The following is a 25,456-nucleotide window of genomic DNA, read 5'->3' on the forward strand; positions in this document are numbered from 1 at the left end:
TCAGATACGCCTCTCTGTTGCCAAGATACGAGCGGCGCAAGTCTCCTACGCCGTCGTATCTTGGGGTGCATATTTACGCTGGCCGCTAGGGGCGCTTCCATATATTTACGCGTCGAATATGTAAAATAGCTAGATACACCAATTCACGAACATACTTGCGCCCACTACGCTGTTTACATAAGGCTTACGTTCGGCGTAAAGTTACCCCTGCTATATGAGGCGCAGGTAATGCAAGGTATGGACGTCGGAACAAGCGTATCTTTTTACGTCGTTTACGTAAGTCGTACGTGAATGGGGCTGTGCGTAGGTTACGTTCACGTCACAGGCATTGAGCCGGCGTATTTTAGGGCGTAAATTCGACGTGATACTGAGCATGCGCCGTTCGTTAGGCGCGTCATTTACGTGGGGTCACGAATAATTTGCATACAACACGCCCCCTACCAGCCTACTTTGAATTAGGCGGGCTTACGCCGGCCAATTTACACTACGCCGCAACTTATGGAGCAAGTGCTTTGTGAATACTGCACTTGCCTGTCTAAGTTGCGGAGGCGTAGCGTAAATAGGATACGCTACGCCTGCACAAAGTTACGCCCTCCTACGTGAATCTGGCCCAATGTTTCTACTGCGACAACTAAACATAAAAAAAAAAACAGATTTGATTGCCTACAAAATCTGCATCTGCTTTGTAACAGTTATAAGAATAAGGTATGTTTATTATATTATCGTAAAAAGGAATCCAACATGGGAGTGGGTGTCCAATTACATTGCAAAGGCTTTACAAGCAGTCCTGAATACTTTTCACTAAAGTAACTAAAGGCACAACTTTTTGTTTTGTTTTGGATAGAGGGGAGAAGGATTAGATCACCTGTCAGGTTGAGAGACTCACCCTCGCTCTTTGTTCTGTTGTCACCGAAAGTGAAAGTAAAAATAAAATCTCAAATTTTGGGTTGCCTCCTGAACAGTTATAGAGGGGAAATCTTCCAATGGAGAAACTAGTGACAACCACTTTTAAAGGATTTCCTTTCACTTACTGTTTAAGATATGGGACAGGAGATGAAGGGAAATATTCCCAATGTGGCCTAGATGGGGAAAAACAAATCTAGCAGGAGTTTATACCCTTATTATTCAATCTAAAATGAAAAAAAATAAATAAAATAAAGGTTTTGCTGAGACAAGAAATTTACCACTATGCAAATATAGACTTTGAGAAAGTCTGTCTTTGGAAAATCCTTAATGCTGAAAAACATATAAACTGCACATATTCTCATCTATCTCCTACAGCTACTCAGTTGGCTATAAACCAGTGGTCACCAAACTGTGGCCCAAGAGCCAGATGCGGCCCTTCACTTCACTTCTATCCGGCCCTTGGGGCACTATTTCTTGAACTGATACAGGGCACTCTTTCGCTCACTGACACCAACGATTGGGCACCGTTACTTCCACCGACACCAACGATTGGGCACCGTTACTTCCACCGACACCAACGATGGGGCGCTGTTACTTCCACCAACGATAGGGCACCGTTACTTCCACCGACACCAACGATGGGGCACCGTTACTTCCACCGACACCAACGATGGGGCACCGTTCCCTCCACCGACACCAACGATGGGGCACCGTTCCCTCCACCGACACCAACGATGGGGCACCGTTCCCTCCACCGACACCAACGATGGGGCACCGTTCCCTCCACCGACACCAACGATGGGGCACCGTTCCCTCCACCGACACCAACGATGGGGCACCGTTCCCTCCACCGACACCAACGATGGGGCACCGTTCCCTCCACCGACACCATTCCCTCCACCGACACCAACGATGGGGCACCGTTCCCTCCACCGACACCAACGATGGGGCACCATTCCCTCCACCGACACCAACGATGGGGCACCATTCCCTCCACCGACACCAACGATGGGGCACCATTCCCTCCACCGACACCAACGATGGGGCACCATTCCCTCCACCGACAAGGCACCATTCCCTCCACCGACACCAACGATGGGACACCATTCCCTCCACCGACGGGGCACCATTCCCTCCACCAACACCAACGATGGGGCACCATTCCCTCCACCGACGATGAGACAGTGATTGCTTCCACTGACACTGGGCATTTTCTACTCCCCCCTGGCCACAGTGTAGCCCCCCTAAAGTCTGAAGGACAGTAAATTGGCCCTTGGTTTAGAAATCTTGGCGACCCTTGCTATAGACGGATTGAAATTTGGTGAGTTCAACATCACCTGCCCATCCTCACTCAACAGAAGTGGTGGATCATTTAATCAACTTCTTTAGAAGGTTGTGTGTTTTCAAAAGACTGTGGGTCCCGCTGTCAGAATACAATGTCCCGGCAAGAGGGGGAATTCCCCCACCCACCTCATTTGTTTGGATGAGGGAATTGGTTATTTTTATTTTATTTTTTCCATTCAGCCCAAAAAGAATAAAAACACACACACACACACACACACACACACACACACACACACACACACACACACACACACACACACACACACACACACACACACCATCTATGGCCAGCATTACTTTAGTAGTGTTAAAGATTCCATCAGAAAAAAATAAATAAATAAATAAATAAATCCCATCAGTTCACATTAACCTTTTTCATGGTCGCATCCAACATTGTTTTGCATACAGCTGAGCATCACTGATGTCATTCCTGGCACTGACCAAGTTTTTTGTCTAAGAAAAATAAGAGTAAAAAAAAAAAAAAGGGGGGTTGCCAGACGTATTTAGTAATGCTCGTGAAGGCTCATCTAAAAGTTATTAGGTCATCCTCTTTAGTGTCAGATATCTACTACAGTAGACAGAATCACAAACCTTCAGAAGAAAGATAAATTGCCCAGAGGCTGAAATGGACTAATTTAACAAAGCAAAGAACAGCATGCCAAGTGCAGGAACCCGGAGCTAGCAAACAGGACTGATGCTTCCCTTATCTAGATACAGTACATGGGTTGCTATGGGCTACTACACATCACTCTGCATCTTTCAAGGTTTTACTCAATAAGCCTGCTTGGATCACTAAACGATGGAATTAAGTCAAAGTTACTGAACATTTTAGCATAAAGATATAAACTAGTCGGCCTCTTATCTTCACACATTCATAAACCCGGAACATGCTGACAGACACAATGCCTACTGAGAGTCTGCCGATAGTCGCATCAAAGGCCGTATGTAGATCCCAAGCCACAGGATGGAGACTGATGTTCCAAATCCACAAAGCTACTTATAAGAATAAATTATTCTTGACAGACATGTATAGACTTCTCTAGTTTGAACTGATTTTTTAAGAAACAAATTTTGCTTCTTTCTGCTAGTCCTCCTATTTTTCACACACCAAAACAACAGCTCTATAAATATCAAAACCAATTAACAGCTTTGAAACTACAGACATAGACATACTCATTTACACCTACAGACTGTATTCGCTAAGCTGTTCCAAGTGATGAATCACAGATAAAACCAGGACGATGTGCAACAAAATATATGAATATTAACAATCTGATGTTTTTGCCAAGAACAAACTCAGAATCTGGATTCCCTGATGCAGTTCAAATGTTCTCTGCACATCCCACCTTCCCCCCTTACTAAAAAACATAAAGCAAAGCACACCAGTTGGAGAAACACAAACTTCCCCCTATGGCAGAACTTTGAAGAAAGCTGCTTAAAACCATGGCAATATTGTGAATGTTACCAAGGGGGGAAAAAAGGGGTGGCAGGACCCAGTGTCACTGGTGATACATCATTGTGTTCTTTTGTTCCTGAAAAAAGATTTAAAAATGATTGTAAAAGTATTTTTTTTGTAGCCCTGCCCCCTACACTCAGAGCCAATAGTTGACAGCAGCAGAAGCCAATAGTTTCCACTGCTGCCAAGCCTCTTGTGGGGAGAAAAGAGAGAAGAGCAGCGCTGCTGCAGATGGGCACAGAGCTGGACCAAGATTGTGCTCAGGTAAGTATTTGGGGGCGAGAATTGGAAAGGTTTTTCTATGTTCATGCATAAAAAGAAAAAAAAAGTAAAAAAATCATTTACGTTTACACATTGCACGTAAAGTGACGAACCGCGTAAGTGGTAGCTAGGCTAATTATGTCATCACGCCGGAAGCAGTGGTTGGAACGCAAGGTGGAGCGCACACCGTAATTCCCATGCTCTGGACCGTACAATCTGTATAGCTGCTAAACTTTAACTGCTGCTGCGATCGGGTTTTTTATGTTTTTATTCCACTTTATTAATTTTTTAAATAAACATCTATAAATTTATATGGATTACACTTTGGGAGAAGTTTTTTATACATATATGTGAAGGATGCATGGTTGCCTATTACATTGGACCTGTTTGCCGACTACCTGCATTAGCGCTTGAGTGATCGTCCCAGTCTGGATACAAAGCCCCCTTGTGGGGAGATGCCGGAGCCACATTTGATGTGCCCGATACCCCTGTAGGGGTTCTAGGATCTGGTAAGCGGGAACACAAGAGGAGTCACTGAAGTCACTACCTGTCAGCTGAGAGCACCATTGTCACTTGGAATTACTTAGATATTTTTTGATCTGTGTTCTATCTATTGGAATTCAATCCGAACTTTATGCTACACAGTTGCAAGCTTTATTAATTTACATGTGTACTGGATTTTTACACACATTTTTGTGCTGGACACTTACTATTTATACACCAATTTTATTTAATTACTCACATATTTTTCTGATGCACTTTAATGTTTGGGGAATTTACTCATTATTGGTCACCGATGTACTTTATTAATGTTTATCACCGTTTTCAGTTATATTCGGATACGCATTTGTGAGTGGTCTTGTATGAAAAGTATTTGTGTTGTGATTCACACATCTAGACTACCACAGCTGCTACACTTGCTCACATTTATTATCCTTTTTAACAGGCTTCGTTGCACTTTTGGTAATCTACGAGGAGACACTTATTATTGATGCCTATCTAGACACTGTACTCAGTGCCATTACCCCTTCTTTACACATCATAGCTATATTCTCCTTCAAGGTCCTTTCACACTAGCAGACCGTTCGTCCGCTCATTACAAGTCCGTTAACGGACTTGTAATGAATCCCTATGGGAACACGTCCGTTAGCGGATGGAGCATCCGCTAGCGTCCGCGTCAGTCGGGATCCGCTTTTCCGAACGGAAGAAAAAGGGATTTTTAATACAGCTTACCTGTAAAATCCTTTTCTTGGAGTACATCACGGGACACAGAGCGGCATATTCATTACTATGTGGGTTATATGGAGTACCTTCAGGTGATGGACACTGGCAATCTCAAACAGGAAGTGCCCCTCCCTATATAACCCCCTCCCATAGGAGGAGTACCTCAGTTTTGTAGCAAGCAGTATGCCTCCCAAAATGGTCCCCATAAGAGGGGTGGGAGCTCTGTGTCCCGTGATGTACTCCAAGAAAAGGATTTTACAGGTAAGCTGTATTAAAAATCCCTTTTTCTTTCTCGTACATCACGGGACACAGAGCGGCATATTCATTACTATGTGGGATGTCCCAAAGCAATGCTTACAATGAGGGGAGGGAGAACATCTTCCCAAGACAAAAGGATTTAATTTAGAGATATACTCAAATCATAATAAATCCAACTTAGTTGAGAAAAATAATTTTTAAATTCAACTCAAAAGGGAGCCCCCGGAATCCGAGGGTCTCAAACTGCAGCCTGCAGCACTGCCTGCCCAAAGGCTGTATCAGTATTCCTTCTTACGTCCAACTGGTAGAATTTTGTAAACGTGTGGACAGAAGACCAGGTTGCCGCCTTGCAAACTTGAGCCATAGAGATCTGGTGGTGTGCTGCCCAGGAGGCGCCCATGGCCCTAGTAGAATGAGCCTTTAATGATAACGGAGGAGGCAACCCTTTCAAGCCGTAGGCCTGAGTGATTAACTGTTTAATCCATCTCGAGATGGTGGATTTTGCAGCTGCCTGCCCCTTCTTGGGCCCATCCGGTAAAATGAACAACACATCTGTTTTCCGGATCTTCTCTGTAGCTTTAAGATAGGCCTTCATGGCCCTGACAACATCCAAGGTATGCAGCAACCCTTCCTTTCTGGAAGTAGGTTTAGGGAAGAAGGATGGTAATACCAAATCCTGGTTTAGATGAAAACTGGATATAACCTTCGGTAGGAAGGAAGGATGAGGGCGGAGAACGACCTTGTCCTTATGTAAAATAAGATATGGTTCCTTACAGGATAAGGCTGCCAGTTCCGAGACTCTTCTGGCGGAAACTATGGCGACCAAAAATACTAACTTCCTTGTTAGTAAAACCAAAGGAATTTCAGCCAACGGCTCAAAAGGTTGTTTCTGTAAACTTGACAGAACAAGATTTAAATCCCACGGACAAAGCGGGGATTTAACTGGAGGATTAATAAGTAAGACCCCTTGAAGGAAGGTCTTAACTAGCGAGTGGGTGGCCAGCGGCCGCTGAAACCACACTGACAAAGCTGAAATCTGTCCTTTGATTGTGCTTAATGCCAGTCCTTTATCCACTCCTAGCTGGAGAAAACTTAATACTCTATCGATGGTAAACTTGCAAGAAAGCCATCGCGACTCACACCAGCCTACATAGGCCTTCCAGACCCTGTAATAAATCACCCTAGAGACCGGTTTCCTGGCTCTGATTAGGGTAGAGACTACTTTCTGAGACAGACCTCTACCCCTGAGAATCAGGGATTCAGCTTCCAGGCCGTCAAATTTAGATGCCGTAAGGCAGGGTGGAGGATCGGACCTTGCGATAGCAGGTCTGGCCGTAGAGGAAGAGTCCAAGGGTCTCCCACTACCATCTTCAGGATTAGTGAATACCATGCCCTTCTGGGCCATGCTGGAGCTACCAGGATGACTGGTATGTGCTCCACCCTGATCCTGCGCAGCAGGCGGGGTAGTAACTGGAGCGGGGGAAATGCATAAAGAAGTTTGAACTGATGCCAAGGGCAAACTAACGCATCGGTTCCGCAGGCTCTGGGATCCCTTGTGCGGGACATGAACCTGTCTAGCTTCTTGTTTAGTCTCGATGCCATGATATCCACGTCCGGCACTCCCCACTTCTGGCAGAGTGTCTGAAAGACCTGTGGATGCAGAGACCACTCCCCCGGCAATAGAGTCTGGCGACTTAAGAAGTCCGCCTGTAGGTTGTCCACTCCGGGAATGAATATAGCCGATATGCAGGGCACATGGGCTTCTGCCCACAAGAAAATCAAGCTCACTTCTTTCTGAGCGGCTTGACTCTTGGTTCCCCCTTGGTGATTTATGTATGCCACCGCCGTGGCATTGTCCGATTGTATTCTCACCGGGAACCCCTGCAGTTTGGACGTCCAAGCCCTGAGGGCTAGTCGGGCAGCTCTGAGCTCCAAGATATTGATGGGCAACTGCTTCTCTGCCGCTGCCCAAGTGCCCTGGCGAGTGCAACCATCCAAAATTGCTCCCCAGCCGATCAGGCTGGCGTCTGTGGTTACTATCTTCCAGGTCACAGGACTGAACGTCTTTCCCTTCAGGAGATTCTGAGGGTTTAACCACCAAGATAGACTTTGCCGGACTCTTGGTGAGAGTGGCAAAGGAATCTCCAAGGCCTGAGGCCTCTTGCTCCATGCTGACAGGATGGCTGCCTGCAAGATGTGAGTGTGGCTCTGAGCATACGGTACCGCCTCGAAGGTGGCCACCATCTTGCCTAGTAGCCGCATACATAGGCGAACAGTTGGCTTTCTCTTGCTCAGAACTATTTGTATTAGCTCTTTGATGGCCTTGACCTTTAATAGAGGTAGGAACACCTTCTGTTGTTCTGTATCCAATCTCATGCCGAGATATTCCAGCTGCCTTGTGGGCCGAAATGCTGATTTGTCTCGATTTAGGACCCAGCCGAACCTCTCGAGGTACTGAACCGTGAGGGCGACTGCTCGTTCCAGGCCAGGAAACGAGTGGTTTACGACCCAGAGGTCGTCCAGGTAAGCTAGGACCGTGACCCCTTGGGTCCTTAGATTGGCTAGGATTGGGGCTAGGACCTTCGTGAATACCCGGGGGGCCGTAGCCAACCCGAAGGGGAGCGCCACAAATTGGAAATGACGCTGAGCCACCGAGAAGCGTAGAAATACCTGATGTGGCTGAAAAATTGGCATCCTTTATGTCTATGGACGCCATGAAGTCGTCCTTCTGGAGCACGGCGACAGCTGACCGAATAGTTTCCATCCGGAATGAGCGGACCTTTAGGTACGCATTTACTCCCTTTAAGTCCAAAATTGGCCTGACATCGCCGTTGGGCTTTGGGATGATAAACAGGTTGGAGTAGAACCCCAAGCCCTGTTCCTGGACTGGTACTTCTACTATCACCTTCTGGCACAGCAGATGATTCAATGCCGCCATCAACGCGGCTCCCTTCACCGGGTCGCCTGGTACTCTTGACTCCTGGTAATGAGGAGGAGGGAATTCTGAAAATTCTAGTTTGTAGCCCGTGGCCACGGAAGACCGTACCCAGCAGTCGGGAATGCTGGCCTCCCAAACTTCTGCAAAGAGACGTAGCCTTCCCCCCACCATCGTGGGTGGGGGCGCCCCTTCAAAAGGCCGACTTGGGGGCTGGCTTCGCAGGCTTGCGGTACCACTGCTTCTTGCCCCCAGTGGCTTGGCCTTGTGGCTTATTGTTAAAGCCTGATCTTGCAGGAGGCCGTCGATACTGTCTGGTATTAGAGGGCCCCTGTCCCGGGGAGGGCTGGCGCTTAAACGCGGGCCCTCAGGCTTTCTTCTTGACTGGCAAGAGAGTGCTTTTGCCGCTTGATATAGTCTGAATATATCTATCCAGATCTTCTCCGAAGAGTCGTCCTCCATGGAAGGGAAACCCTACCAGGAGCTTTTTGCATGGGGGCTCAGCCTCCCAACTCTTCAACCATAAGAGCCTTCTCATATGGATTAGAAATAAGGATAAACGTGATGCCTGCTGGATGGAGTCCTTGATAGCATCCACCGTAAAGCGTATAGCCCTCGGTATATCCGAAAATTCCTCTGCCTGCTGGGCAGGGATAAGTTTAAGCCTTTGCTTAGTCTTATCTGATAATGCTTGGGTAATTCCAATAGCAGCCACAGCGGGCTGAACTATCGCCCCTGCTGAAGTAAAGGAGGCTTTCAGTAATGTTTCCAAGCGTTTATCAACCGGATCCTTAAACACCTGTACGTTTTCCACCGGACAAGTTAAAGATTTGTTCACATAGGAGATGGCTGCGTCCACCGCCGGGGGCGCCCATCTTTTGGAGAATTTCTCCTCCATAGGATATAAAACAGAGAATTTTTTAGGTGGTAAAAAGACTCTATCTGGCTTAATCCAATCCTGAAACATGACCTCCTCGAGTAGAGGATGGATCGGGAAAACTGCGTTGCTTTGAGGCGTTCTTAAAGAGCCTAAAGCTGAAACCGCCGATACTTGAGGTTCTGGTATGGGTAACTTAAATGCCTCATGGACCATGTCCGTTAAGGCCTGAACCCACAAACTTTCCCCTTGGGAGGCTGAACCAGACCCCTCAGTATCCAGATCCTCGATCTCTGAACCACCCTGGTCCAAAGCGTCAAGTCTATCCAATTCCCCTAGGGAAAGGATTTCTGTGTCTGAGGGTTCTTGCTCGGGTGACGGAGACCTAGTCCGCTTTCTACCCGATATAGCTTTAGCTATCCTTTTTGCCATTCTTTTCTCTAGTTCACCTAAAGAAACAGCAAGAACTCTCTCAGTGACAAAGCCGGGGTTGGACTGACCTGGATCAGCCCCAGCACCAGATCCCCCAGGTCCCATCAAGGCATGCCCTGATATGTCCTGTGGGGAGAGCAGCGGCATAGCCGTGTCTGAGCCCTCGGATTTTGCGGGGGAATCCCCACCCTTTGTACCCTCTGACCCAGAAGGCATGGTACAATACCGAGGCACACCTGCTATCACCCCGCCACAGACGTAGCTAAGGGGATCTGTCGGTTTGGGAGCGATAGAGACTAACGCCCAAACTGAGAAGGGAGATCAGCAGTTCTTTCCCTTCTTCTTTTTCTTTTTTTTGAAGAGGAAAAGAAACCACTCTGTCTCCCACTAAGTATTGCCAATAGCCATCTGCTGAAAAAAGGAAAAGAAAACCTATCTGTAGGTTTGACAGTCCTTAGAAAAAACTGCAATTCTTCCTTTTGCCAACGGGTGTCCTCGGCGTGCTCCGCTCTGTGTCCTCCTCTCCTCTAGCTCAGGATGACACTGAGCTCTTGGCAGCTAATGGAAGGACCTCCCCTTCCTTTATTTGTGATTCGCCGCCCACCGGGACGCGCCCCCACCACGGAAACGGCGCGAAAATCGTTTATATCTCGGGCACGCGCGCCCGTCGGCGGGGGCCATCACACATGGAGGACGACGGAGCAGCGCAGGCACCCAGGCAGGTAAGCCCTTTAGGTAGGTCACAGACCTCCTTTTAGCATGGGAAAAAGACTCCCCTCTTACAGAAGATCCCACACCTAGCGCCAGCAGCCCAGCTAAACAACACTTACCAGGGAGGTCACATATTACTGGGGAAAAAAGATTGAATCATCCTGTCTCTGTCATAGACATAGTGATTCCTTGCCAATGCAGAGCATACCCAGGCCTGTCCCCCTGTGCACCCCCTGTAGGGAACCTGCTAAGAACCAAGTTCCGCAAGCTCCCCCAATACTTACCTGCTCCATGCCGCAGGACTTTTGCACAGCAAGAGGTCCAATCTTCCCCCATCTCCGTGGGTGGCGTCTAGACCTTCAGGCCCTGGGTTCCTATGAAGGAGCCACTGTCCTGGGCCCATATAGCACCCTGGCAACAGAAACATTAGGCCCCCAAAGGTTTCCAAGTTCTGGGCCCAGGGTCCAGCTCTCTGAACAGAAAGCATTATGGGCTACACCCCAATGGTTTGGGGTCCGGTTGCTGACCACTTTAGCACTGAGGCCTTTGGACAGAACCGGTTAGCCCACCTTAATCCCAAGGATGTGGAGGTAAGCTAAACCATGACCAACACCTAAGACACTGGCGAAAAAACTGAGGTACTCCTCCTATGGGAGGGGGTTATATAGGGAGGGGCACTTCCTGTTTGAGATTGCCAGTGTCCATCACCTGAAGGTACTCCATATAACCCACATAGTAATGAATATGCCGCTCTGTGTCCCGTGATGTACGAGAAAGAAACCCTATTTTTCTTCCGTTCGGCGGAACGGACCGGATGCAGACGGACAGATGGTCCGTCTGCATCCGGTCCCCCATAGGGGACAGCGGAGCAGAGACAGGGCGGTCCCTGCACTGTGTGCGGGGACCGCCCTATCCGCCGACAGCTCAGCGGGGATCCCCGCTGAGCTTTGGCGGACACACGGAGCGGACCCAGAAACGCTCCGTGTGAAAGAGCCCTCAGGGAGTTTTTAGGGGGGCTGTAACCTCTGTTTACCTAGATGGATTTATCATTTTTTTCTTTAGAAAAAAAAAATCTGTTGGATTCATTCATATAAATAAATATAAAAACAAACCTCCAGTCTAAAACAGGTTTCTAAAGTAGAGCAGTTTAGAATTTATTACCACTTTTGTGTCCATTTCTGAAGATGGGAGGGTTGCCAACATGAAAATCCCACAACTTGGATAGCCTTGATAGCAACAACAACAGTGACATGCTAAGAGCATTTAGTAAGGTGGTTTCTTTTTAGAGAACATTGTTATGATGTTAAATTCTTGGATAGACAGACAGTTGCTTGTTGCCATGTCACTAGAAGACATTTTCTGATAACCAGAATGTTCTGCCCATCAGCCCCACCTCAGAACTACTTGTTAGCCAGGTGACCTGCCACAGAGGGAGGCCTGGTCTCTGCATCATGTGAGATGTCAACCTGGGAGAATGGTTTATAAAGTGACAAGAAGTGCCGTACATATACTGCAGCAAAAACTGTGCGTGTCTAAATTGTGCGAGAGGTGTATCTTAAGGCCTCATGCACACTGGACGTTTTTACAGCTGTTTTTTATTTCAGATGTTTTGTTCTACAGTCAAACTCTCTGGCATGTTATCATGTGTGTCCATGCACACATAGGTTACCAAGGGTTTTGCGGTTTTTTTTGGCTGTAAAAAAAAAAAAAAAAATGGATTCCGAGAGGAGTTTTTCAGCTGTAAAAAATGCTTCAACGTCAAAAGAGCAGAAAAAAACACTAAAAAATGCGGCTCACCAGCTTTTAACATTTTTGATCTTATTGAAAAAAAGATTGCCAGATCCGAACCGAAAAGACTGAAAACATGACCAGCAGAGAAAATAAAATAAAAATGGAAAAATTAAATGACCAGTAAATAAAACATAAAATATAAAATAAAGGAGGATAATCATTAAAGGAAAAATAAAGTTACACATTGCGTATGTCAATCATAAAAAATAAATAAAAAATGAACCAGCAGAAAAAAAAAAAACTTTTTTTTTAATGATCGACATATGCAATGTATAACTTTATTATTTTTCCTTTAATGATTATCCTCCTTTATTTTACATTAAAAAAATATATATTCTTTGCTGGTCATTTATTTCATTTTTCCTTTTTTTTTCTTCTTCTCTGCTGGTCATGTTTTTCAGTCTTTTCTGTGTATCTGGCATCTCATCCACATTTGTGAGTAGTATGTAAGCTTTTTAAAGATCGGGGGGGGGGGTATGTAATTTCCTTTCTCCACCCTTTGAAGGTTGCTATATGGAATAGAATCTCTGTCTTTTTTGTGTTTCTTGTTTTTTTGTTTTTTTTTTGACAGTAAAAGTGTTTCTTGTTTTTAAACAATTTTCTAAACAGGAGATTTTATTGGGTTTGTTGTTGTAACAGTTGAGTTTGATTTTAATGAGATGCACTTGTGCTGTCTTGTGTGATTTTTGGGTTATAAATGTGATTGTAGCTTTTTGAAAAAGCACTTCCATCATAGGTGTGCGCAGCCTATTGCATTAGGGTGTGCACACCAAAGCTCAAAAAACATGCGTGTGTAATATACCATATATGGCAGTGGGCAAGTCAGTAGGGCTTTGTCAGCAGGGCAGAGATCGGTGTCAGTAGTTTATCTTTATTTGTATTATTTTTTTACAATTTTATTTTTATTTATATTATTATATTATATATATATTATATTAATTTATATATGTATTTTTAGGAGCCCTGTTTGGGGGCTTTGGTGAAATATCACCCTGATGTCTAACTTTTGAGACAAAGAAAGGGACTGAGGACAGAGATTCCCCAGTCCCTTTCCCTGCAGCCAGGCAGCAGGGGGAATCTGCACAGTACAGGATGATTAGGGTGTGCCCAGGCACACCTTACACCCTATGTGTGCACGCCTATGACTTCCATAGTGTAAAAACGCACCAACCTGCTGTAATCATCCAGTGCTTTTAATATTTATGCTTCAATAAAGACTTTCTACTTTACTCTCTATGTGGGTGTGCTCCAGATCCGAAGATTTTCTGTTCCATGTTTTCTGCTGCAGCGGCAGGGCGTGCACCCCACATTGGAGTGTTACCAATTGTATCACCTGTGAGCAGCGGTCTTTCTTTCTCTACAATATGGAAGATTCTGTACATCATGCAGGACAACAGGGGTAAAGAATAGGGCAACTCCCTGAATTTTAGGCAAAAAGTGGGAGAACGAGCAGCATCTTTTAAGGGCTCGTACACACGATGAGAAAACCGGTGGAAAAAAATCCGCTTTCGATGCGATTGTACGATAATATGATTGTTAGTACAATCATATCGCCCAAAGTTTTCCGAAGGGACAAACACAAAATATTTTCTTGCACGATACCAGATCGTACGATTTTTGTTTAACCAGAACAGTTAGCATCAACTCAACTCAACTCGCAGGTGTTTGGAGGAGGAACAATGTTGCCTATGATCTTAAGAATATCATCCCCACTGTCAAACATGGAGGTGGAAACATTATGCTTTGGGGGTGTTTTTCTGCTAAGGGGACAAGACAACTTCCACCGAATCAAAAGGGACGGGGTCATGTACCATCAAATCTTGGGTGGGAACCTCGTTCCCTCAGCCAGGGCAATGGAAATGGGTCGTGCATGGGTATTCCAGCATGAAAATGACCCAAAAACACACAACCAAGGCAACAAAGGAGTGGCTCAAGAAGAAGCACATTAAGGTCCTGGAGTGGCCTAACCAGTCTCCACACCTTAATCCCAAAGAAAATATGTGGAGGGAGTTGAAGGTTAGAGTTTCCAAACGTCAGCCTCGAAATCTTAATGACTTGGAGAGGATCTGCACCGAGGAGTGGGACAAAATCTCTCCTTAGATGTGTTCAAACCCGGTGGCCAACTACAAGAAAATGTCTGACCTCTGTGATTGCCAACAAGGGTTTTGCCACCAAGTAAGAAGTCATGTTTTGCAACAGGGTCAAATACTTATTTCACTCATTAAAATGCAAATCAATTTATAACTTTTTGTGAATGAGATATTTCTGGATTTTTTTGTTGTTATTCGGTCTCTCACTGTTAGAATAAACCTACCTTTACAATTATAGACTGATCATTTCTTTGTCAGTGAGCAAATGTACAAAATCAGCAGGGGATCAAAAACTCTTTTCCTTCGCTGTAGTTATTACTTACTGAAGAGTGGAATGACAAAGAGGATCTTGGAGTGTTGAGAGACCTCTGACAGAAGTTGTTTATTGAAGATTGAAAGCTGTAAGAGGGTGCCCGAACAAGTGAGCAGAAATCTCGGATATAATGAAATACAAGAAATGTATTCTGTGGGAATAAGGAGCAAAACGACATCTTGTTGGCCCAGGGTGAAGTCTGGATGGTCTAGTACCAGCATAAGAAGATTGGAAAAGGGAGTGATTCCATAATTATTGAATGCGGTCTTACAGTATTTCCATGTAGGTGCAATGGTTGGATGAGCATGCAAGTCTTGTTGTGTGATGGTGTTAGGCACCATAAGAGCCCAGGGAGTGGGCTCTGTGATAGGGACTGCTCCATTTGGACCCATTGTTAAAAAATATTATATATATATATATAAATATAAATAAACAAGGGGTACCCCTGTCGTGTCCTGTTTTGAATATGAAAAAGAATTGGAGAGTTCTCCATGTACACATACTTGAGCAGAATATTGCTGAATGCTAAAACCAGGCAGCCACGGCATAAGTTTAGCTAAAGCCCAGTACACACTATCTGTTTATTTTCTGGTTAAACCCTGCAGGTACTAACAATACAAATGTTAGTACATCGATCTCCCCCCACCGTGCTAATAGGTTTTGACAGGGGGGTGGTCCCCCCGCCAGAACACTCCGGTCAGCTGCTGGTTTTCCAGCCTGCTCGTACAACAGAAGTTTGGTTTTTATTGATCCGGCAGATGTTGCCCGGCATTCAGCCCATGTATACTAGGCTTTAGCATTTCCCCATCACCCTTATGCCATGTAACTACAGACAGCAAATTGTGGAAATCAGAATGCACATCTAGGAGAGATTCTGGTTGCTTTCTCTTTCTAATGCCGCGCACACGCTGACTTTTTCCATCTGAATTTCCCACGGACTTAGATAGAGAGCAAGGTCTCCATTTTTCGGACAGAAAAAAAATAAAATATCGGAAAATCTGTTTGTCTGTATGGAATTCCGATGGGAAAAAAAAACACATGCATGCTCGGAAACAATTCGACGCATGCTCGGAAGCATTGAACTTAAATTTTCCCGGCTCGTCGTAGTGTTGTATGTCACTGCGTTATTGACGGTCGAAATTTGGTGTGTATGCAAGCCAAGCTTGGCAGAATTTTGTCGGAAAAAACATCCAATGCCCCCCCCCCCCATAAAATCCGTACGTGTGTACCCCGCATTAGTCCTGGCCCGAAAAAAAAACAAGCAGTCCTTAAACTGCAGCTAAACCATGCTCCCCAACTGTCCCAGACATAATCCTGGCTTCCTGTGTATTAAGGCTGTGTCCTCGAGTCCAGTGTTGGAGCCCTTGTTCCAGCAGCTGGCTCCAGCTCCATGCAGACTCTGTGCAGTGATCTTCAAATTTCCCTATTCAGGAAATGAGCAAGTAAAACAGACGTCAATTAAACAAACTACATTTATTTTGGGAGTTCTTACCAACACTGCTGAGCGATCCACTGCTTTCTGAGTCTGAAGGCATGGTCGTGAGGACACTGTAAGAGGAACCTGTTGGAAAGCATTAAGAATAACAATCAATGATGGATCAGCAGAGTAAAATGCTACACCTGTCATATCTGAAGGGGACCTAGAAATTATAGAATGATAACAGGAGTCAGGCCATAAGCTACTTTAGTATAAAATCACGGGTGGGCAATTACCGTCATTTTCCCTAGGGTCCACGTGAGAAACTGGGACTGTTGTGGAGGATCAAACTTTGTTCTGTCCAATATTGATTTTGGACCTGGGAAGGTCCAGAAGTACATAAACATATAGAAAACAAAACACCTAGCACTAGGAAGAATAAGTACAACTGCTTATGATACAAAGCTCTTTCAGATAGGTGGTCAGTAGGTGGCCGAGCTGTGGTTTAATTGTCCTCCAGCCGTCTACCTGGAACCCCCGGCTGTTAGCAGAGATGACGGCTCAATAATAACCGCAGGGATAGGTCACTGGTTAGTAGGTTGCTTGTGTGTGCCGGCTCCCCAACAACCCATCCCTGACAGTAGGTGTTAGCCAGCACAAATCGCACACAAATCACATCAGAAAACACACGTAGATGCGATTTTGATGCATTTTCATTTAAGCACAGCTAGGTGGATGACGCCATTTACAGTTAAAGCTTAGCTACTGGCATGATCATTGGATGCCCAGTAATTACGCACAGGCTTCCTTTAAAATGCTGTAAACAGTTTGTTTAGTATAAACCTTTCCCAAAAAGTACGGCTCCGGAGGGCTCCACTTTGTGGAAGGCCTAGGCAGAGAATATAAGCCAGCATTGGTGTCTATTGCCTTGTTTCCACTGCACGGATCGGTTCGGGTCAGAAAGAATGGAGCGGTTAGAATGGGACCGGTCTATTCTGCAGAGCATTTCCACTGCAAATCGGACCATCCGGGACCATGCAAGGTTTAGAAAAAAAGCCCAGCACGTCCACCAATCAGTGAGATGTATTTGTAGGTCCGCCCTAATGGAACCGTTCCATTCTCTATGGCCCCACATCTGAAGCAGGACCCAGAATGGTCCGGTACGGTTCGCTTTTATGGCACGCTTTCATAATGGAAACACCCAAAAAAGCGTACCGAACCGAACCGTACCGAACCGATCCGCTCAGTGGAAACGAGGCATATGTGACCGGTAGTACTCATGTTTGGAATGGCCTGACTGTACAGAAGGATCTATACCATTCTGAAAATGTTTATGAACTTTTACATCAGTTTGAAGGTTGGACTGGAGATGGGCTTCTAAGAATACAGCGATTGCCTCTTTCCAACTTCAGCCTACAGACTGGTCAATAAAAGAGCAGCACTGATGGAGGTCTCTCCTCATCTCTCTTTTGCAGCACACCTTTCACTCTGTCCTGTGTTTCACTTTATCAGGATTGCAAGATGGAGGGATACAGAGTCAGAATTCATGCACTTGAACTAATTGCATTTAAAAAAAAAAAGAAGTTTTGTTAATGAATACAGCACTGCATTTAACAATGTATTTTTTCTACGTGAGTTCAGTACCTCCTACGATTTTGCCCATGGATTATGAAAATTTGCTGTGAGCAATTTAGATTTTCCAAATGTGCATTCCTCAAAGGTGTGCCTTTGGATACAAACAATCTGGGTTTTATGGAAACACAACTATTACATTGTCTCATTCATTTTATGCACGCTTAAACATATTGCTATCAAGTATATTTTTACTAGAATGGATTAAACCAATAAATGCTGGTTTACCCACCTAAGATATGTTTTCCCTATTAACTGATAACATTTGAAACAAGTGTCTGAAATTCCAAATACCTTTCAAATGCAGATATAAGAACCTTGCTCCATGAAAACCATGAGATTCTTCACAATGTAGTAAAATTTGAAAAATTTGGGACACCACACACAGTTTCCATAAACAGGACTTTTGCAGCCTAGGAACGTTTAAGTATTAGTTTACCCAAATAAGTTGGTAGCAGTTCAGGGAGACAAACCTGACATCTGCAGGATGCTGGGAAAAAAGTTGGGCCCTGAGACAAGGTAACTGCAGCACAGGAGGTTAAGCAATCTGTGGCTGGCCAAAGGAGAGGACTGGCTGAAGTTAGAAGATTCCAGGCTCAAAGAAGAAGATGTAAGAGGCGATGAAGGGAAGCGCATGACCTCACATCCCTGAAGAAGAGTACAACCCATGAAGTCTGCCATGATGTACTAGTACGATGTACATACTTGCATTTACCACAAAAGCCCTGAGGCCCTGCAGTGGCACAGTTTCAATAAATTGAATTATCTAAGAAGAGTAAAAATCCCTTTGTCAGGGCTCAGATCTGAACCTGCGACCTCTGTTGTGTCTGGTGATGTCTCTTCTTGCTGAGCCACCTGGAATGCTGGAGAGCTCCCTGGATAATTCCTTGAATGATCCTGACTTGAACCTTGTGTGTCAAGAACATTGAACTCTTTGCTCCTTCCATGAACTTCCTATTAAAGCCGACTACGCTTCCAATTGATCCCAAGTGTAGATAAGTTGTAAGCGAAGGGGAAGGCGGGGGGGGGGGGCGAGGGCTGTAAAGGTTTGCAAGCAGAATAAAAAATAAAAAGACAGTTGCAGGAGTGAACAGTGCTAGAAGAGAAAAAGTGAGCAGTGTTGGAAAAAAAGGGATACAGAAGTGAGCAGTGCCAATAGAGGTTGGCAGGAGATTAAGAGTGAGCAGTGCTGCAGGGAGTGTGGAGAAGTGACAAAAGGACAGTTCCATCAATAACATTACTTAGGTCCTCCTTGATCCAGCAATATTTGTCCATGTGACCGTGCCCAGTTCTTTTCAGAGAAAATTCCCTGCTGGGATATCCTCTTGGCACCCGCGTGTCATGGCCCCATGCATTCCTATGGGCAGGCTATACTCATGCTAGCCTTCAGCAGACCAGTACAGCCTACCTATAGGAGTTTTTTTTACTGGCTGGCAGTGCTGCCGAATACACATTTTTTGGAGGAAGGCAAATTGGTGGGCTGCATTTATTGGGGGGAAGGAACTCATTAAAAGAACAATTATACCAAAGATGCAGTTATCCTTTGAGTACTCTGACACCTGCACTCTGTATGATGGGAGTGCAGCAGTCAGAACTGTACAATTTATGGCACAACATACAAAGTGCAGCGGTTACGGTTATGTGGCATACCATGTACATTACATAGACTTTACGGTCATACTGTTAATGCCATGCTGGAGGGTACATAGCGCCGAACGTTGTATGCTACATCAGGGGTTGACAAATTTGCTTGGAATCTAGGAGCCAGCTAAAAAAGTTAGGAGCCAGAAAACGCACCCCGTCCCGATGAGCTTGCGCGCAGAAGCGAACACATACGTGAGCAGCGCCCGCATATGTAAACGGTGTTCAAACCACACATGTGAGGTATCGCTGCGATTGGTAGAGCAAGAGCAATAATTCTAGCCCTAGACCTCCTCTAACTCAAAACATGCATCCTGTAGAATTTTTTAAATGTCGCCTATGGAGATTTTAAAGGGTAAAAGTTTGTCGGCATTCCACGCAATTTTGAAGCGTGACATGTTGGGTATGAATTTACTCGGCGTAACATTATCTTTCATAATATTAAAAAAAATGGGGATAACTTTACTGTTGTCTTATTTTTTTAATTAAAAAAAGTGTAATTTTTTCCCCAAAAAAGTGCGCTTGTAAGACCGTTGCGCAAATACGGCGTGACAGAAAGTATTGCAACGATCGCCATTTTATTCTCTAGGGTGTTAGGATAAAAAATATATATAATGTTTGGGGGTTCCAATTAGAGGGAAGAAGATGGCAGTGAAAATAGTGAAAAATTACATTAGAATTGCTGTTTAACTTGTAATGCTTAACTTGTAATAGCAACGGCCACCACCAGATGGCGCCAGCTCGCATCTAGTGGTAATAACGTGTAATACCAACGGCTCACCACCAGATGGCGCCAGCTAAAAAAAATAATATATATTTTTTTTTGCCCACCTTCCAAGCCAAGTCGCCAGGACACTATTTCTAGTTGCCATGGCGACCTGGCGCCCGGGATTTGTAGATCCCTGTGCTACATATTTATGGAAAGGACTCTGTATGTTATATATTTATGACCAAAACACTCTGTAGCTTGGCTGTACAAGATTACTGCACTCTGTACATTATATTCTTTTGACTCATGCACTCTGCATGCTATACTGTTATTACATATTTTGGATCAATGTGTTCATTATCACAACAGTTGCTGGTTGGCAAGTAGTCTCTGATCATCAGCCTCTAGCGGGGGTTAAAAGCGCCCCGCTAGTGGCTGAAAGCACTGCTACAACAACGGTAAAGCGTTGCTTAAAATAGCGACGCTTTACCGCCAAGCCCCAACCGCCCCAGTGTGAAAGTGCCCCAAGTGCTAGTTCACACCAGATGCACTTCGGTGGACTTTTTTTCTGCATAAAAAATGCAAATTGTACCAAAAACGTACTGGAACTGTGTGTGGTGTAAACTGTAATCAAAAACTGATCCAAAATATATCTAGAGTGCATTTCTGTAATGTGAACTGGCCCTAAAAATGCATGCACAGTGTTTTCCGTGTATTCCAATGGCTAGTTCACACCAGTGTAGTCAGTTCCAGTCAGTTGTCGGTGCAGGAACTGACTGAATGGTGTGAACTAAAGCCATTGGAATACATGGAAAACACTGTGCTTACATCTGTAGTGCAGAAAAAAGCGCACGGAACTGCATCTAGTGTGAACTAGCCCTCAAATAAATCATCACCACTTCCGGCTTCATTAGCCACAGAAGAGATCAGGGTGGCAGTAGCGGGAGGGCAAGTGATCCATGTGGCTGCAGAGCCGTCTGGATCACTTTTACTAGACAGCCAAGTGCTTAATGGTAGAACAACTTGCTGACAGGCAGACAGCAAGTTGTTAAAATACTTTTAATTAAAGCAGAACTGTACCGTTTTCAGTTCCCCGTGTATATTCTACAGTACTTAGTTAGGGTATCTCCATATAAAAGTAAATATAACAATAAAAAGCACACAAGAGCACACATGTTACCACACCCAACTTTCATCTTTAAACAGAACCTCTCTTATAGAAACAAGCTGACCATCACCAACACCCCATTCTGAAAATACAGATTGCCTGTTACCCTCTTCAATACATTGAATCAGAACAAGTACACAGATCAGCACTTATGACTTTCCTTACTTGTTCTGGCTTATTGACTGCCATAGGGGTTATAATGGCCTCAGAACGAGTATTTTCAGAAAGAGGTCAGCTTAGGCGTTCTCTTAGGAATGGTTTACTTTACAGGAGGAAATAAAGGGGCACAAGATTTGAGATCCTTTCAAATACTAAAAATGAAAGATGTACACTTTACCACAAAAACATCACTAAAAGTTCCAACCAGTTATTAGAAAAGTAAACCATCTTTTTCCCCAAGTTGTCCGGAATTTGCTTTGAGAAATAGGTCTTTGTTATATGGTTCATACAGGTTTGCTTGTTTAAATACAATAATTGTATTATTCCAAAACCAAAATTAAAATTAAATTGGGGTTCTAAAGGTTTGTTTTTATTTTCTAAACAGGTTCCTTTAAGCTAGTGCATTGTTGGTTCACTTACCTTTTCCTTAGATTAACCTTCTAAAATGTTTGTCTTTGTCAGAATTTCTCACTTCCTGTTTCTCCTCAGTAAGCTTGCCACCATCATCCATGGGGGTTAGTCAGAACAGCTTACTGAGGAGGAACAGGAAGTGAGAAATTCAGACAAAAAAAAAAACATTTTAGAAGGGAAATTGAAGGAAAAGGTTAGTGAACCAACAATGCACTAGCTTAAAGCGGGGGTTCACCCCCAAAACATTTTTTAACATGACATTCAGCCGAGTTGTCAGAATGACAATCAGCTGTTTTTTTTAATTTCAGTGCCGTACATACCGTATTTTTACCGCCCCTTCCGGGTATGTAATCTGCGGGACTGGGCGTTCCTAACTGATTGACATCCTTCCGACCGGCGCATACAGCGCGTCACGAGTTGCCGAAAGAAGCCGAACGTCGGTGCGCAGGCACCGTATAGAGCCGACTCGCAGTCCAGCTTCTTTTGGCAACTTGTGACGCGCTACATACTGCGTTACATACCCGGAAGCATCGGTGAAAATACGGTATGTAGGGCACTGAAATAAAAAAAACAGCAGATTGTCATTCTGACAACTCGGCTGAATTTAATGTTAAAAAAAATTTTTGGGGTGAACCCCCGCTTTAACCACCATAATATGACGGCAGGACAAAGACTCTCTCATTAGGGGGCGCGCCCGCCACGTCACTGGGAGCTCGATGCACGTGCCCAGCGGCCGCAATATCCAACGGGCACCCGCGATTGCCCAGTAACTGAGCAGGACCGTGGATCTCTGTGTGTAAACACAGAGATCCACGTCTTGTCAGGGAGAGGAGACTGATGGTGTGTCGCTTGTACATAGGGACACAGATCGGTCACCTCCCCCAGTCAGTCCCCTCCCCCCACAGTAAGAATCACTCCCTAGGGAACACATTAACCCCTTGATTGCCCCCCCCTAGTGTTAACCCTTTCCCTGCCAGTCATATTTATACAGCAATCAATGCATTTTTATAGCACTGATCGCTGTATAAATGTGAATGGTCCCAAAAATGTGTCAAAAGTGTCCGCCGTAATATCGCAGTCACGATAAAAATCGCAGATCGCCGCCATTACTAGTAAAAAATAAATAAATAATAAAATATGCTATAAATCTATCCCTTATTTTGAAGCCGCTATAACTTTTGGGAAAACCAATCAATATATGCTTATTGCGATTTTCTTTACCAAAAATATGTAGAAGAATACATATCGGCCAAAACTGAGGGGAAAAAAAAATGTTTCAATTTTTTTTTTTTTTAATTAGAAAATTTATTATAGCAAAAAGTAAAAAAATATTGTGTTTTTTTCAAACTTTTGTTTATAGCGCAATAAATAACAGCAGAGGTGATCAAATACCACCATTTGTGAGGAAAACACACTGCGTTACATGACCGCACAATTGTCAAAGTGCGACAGTGCTGGAAGCTGAAAAATGGCCTCGGCAGGAAGGGGGTGAAAGTGCCCTGTAGGCAAGTGGTTAAAGGAAACTATTTAGAAAATAAAAAAAAAGAGATTTTTAATACAGCTTACCTGTAAAATCTTTTTCTTGGAGTACATCACGGGACACAGAGCGGCATTCATTACTATATGGGTTATATGGAGTACCTTCAGGTGTAGACACTGGCAATCTCAAACAGGAAATGCCCCTCCCTATATAACCCCCTCCCATAGGAGGAGTACCTCAGTTTTGTAGCAAGCAGTATGCCTCCCAAAATGGTCCTCAAAAAAGAGGGGTGGGAGCTCTGTGTCCCGTGATGTACTCCAAGAAAAAGATTTTACAGGTAAGCTGTATTAAAAATCTCTTTTTCTTTATCGTACATCACGGGACACAGAGCGGCATTCATTACTATATGGGATGTCCCAAAGCAATGCTTACAATGAGGGGAGGGAGAACATCTCCAAGACAAAAGGATTTAATTTAGAGATATACTCAAATCATAATAAATCCAACTTAGTTGAGAAAAATAATTTTAAATTTTAAATTTAACTCAAAAAAGAGGAGCCCCCGGAATCCGAGGGTCTCAAACTGCAGCCTGCAGCACTGCCTGCCCGAAGGCAGTATCAGTATTCCTTCTTACGTCCAACTTGTAGAATTTTGTAAACGTGTGGACAGAAGACCAGGTTGCCGCCTTGCAAACTTGAGCCATAGAGATCTGGTGGTGTGCTGCCCAGGAGGCGCCCATGGCTCTAGTAGAATGAGCCTTTAATGATACTGGAGGAGGCAACCCTTTCAAGCCGTAGGCCTGAGTGATTAATTGCTTAATCCACCTAGAAATGGTGGACTTTGCAGCTGCCTGCCCCTTCTTGGGCCCATCCGGTAGAATGAACAGCACATCTGTTTTCCGGATCTTCTTTGTAGCTTTAAGATAGGCCTTCATGGCCCTGACAATATCCAAGGTATGCAGCAACCCTTCCTTTCTGGAAGTAGGTTTAGGGAAGAAGGATGGTAATACCAAATCCTGGTTCAAATGAAAACTGGATATGACCTTCGGTAGGAAGGAAGGATGAGGGCGGAGAACGACCCTGTCCTTATGAAAAACAAGATATGGTTCCTTACAGGATAAGGCCGCTAGCTCCGAAACTCTTCTTGCGGAAACTATGGCAACCAAAAATACTAACTTCCTTGTCAGTAGAACCAAAGGAATTTCAGCCAACGGCTCAAACGGTTGTTTCTGTAAACTTGACAGAACAAGATTTAAATCCCACGGACAAAGCGGGGATTTAACTGGAGGTCTAATACGTAAGACCCCTTGAAGGAAGGTCTTAACCAGCGAGTGGGTGGCCAGCGGCCGCTGAAACCACACTGACAGAGCAGAAATCTGTCCTTTGATTGTGCTTAATGCCAATCCTTTATCCACTCCTAGCTGGAGAAAACTTAATACTCTATCGATGGTAAATTTGCGAGAAAAGCCATCGCTTGGACTCACACCAGCCTACATAGGCCTTCCAGACCCTGTAATAAATCACCCTAGAGACCGGTTTCCTGGCTCTGATTAGGGTAGAGACTACTTTCTGAGACAGACCTCTACCCCTGAGAATCAGGGATTCAGCTTCCAGGCCGTCAAATTTAGATGCCGTAAGGCAGGGTGGAGGATCGGACCTTGCGATAGCAGGTCTGGCCGTAGAGGAAGAGTCCAAGGGTCTCCCACTACCATCTTTAGGATGAGTGAGTACCATGCCCTTCTGGGCCATGCTGGAGCTACCAGGATGACTGGTATGTGTTCCACCCGGATCCTGCGCAGCAGGCGGGGTAGTAACTGGAGCGGGGGAAACGCATAAAGAAGTTTGAACTGATGCCAAGGGCAAACCAACGCATCGGTTCCGCAGGCCATCGGATCCCTTGAGCGGGATATGAACCTGTCTAGTTTCTTGTTGAGTCTCGATGCCATGATATCCACGTCCGGCACTCCCCATCTTTGGCAGAGTGCTTGAAAGACTTGTGGATGCAGAGACCATTCCCCCGGCCATAGAGTCTGGCGGCTTAAGAAGTCCGCCTGAAAGTTGTCCACTCCTGGAATGAATATTGCCGATATGCAGGGCACATGCGCCTCTGCCCATAGGAGAATCAAGCTCACCTCTCTCTGAGCGGCTTGACTCCTGGTTCCCCCTTGGTGATTTATGTATGCCACGGCCGTGGCATTGTCTGATTGAATTCTCACCGGGAACCCCTGCAATTTTGACGTCC

The 25,456-nt window shown here is 44.9% G+C and overlaps 1 protein-coding gene across 4 annotated transcripts in view; it reads right to left on the minus strand.

The window, feature by feature from the left end:
* Positions 1-25,456, minus strand: part of DLG5 (discs large MAGUK scaffold protein 5) — a 185,849-nt gene that overhangs the window by 115,309 nt on the left and 45,084 nt on the right. For all 4 annotated transcript variants that reach the window (XM_040320601.1, XM_040320600.1, XM_040320599.1 and 1 more), the window contains exon 2: positions 16,091-16,159. In XM_040320601.1, coding sequence (XP_040176535.1) covers positions 16,091-16,159 — 69 coding nt within the window. The remainder of the gene's footprint in view (positions 1-16,090; positions 16,160-25,456) is intronic.

Source organism: Rana temporaria, chromosome 8 (assembly GCF_905171775.1).
Source record: "Rana temporaria chromosome 8, aRanTem1.1, whole genome shotgun sequence".
NCBI classification, from domain to species: domain Eukaryota; kingdom Metazoa; phylum Chordata; class Amphibia; order Anura; family Ranidae; genus Rana; species Rana temporaria.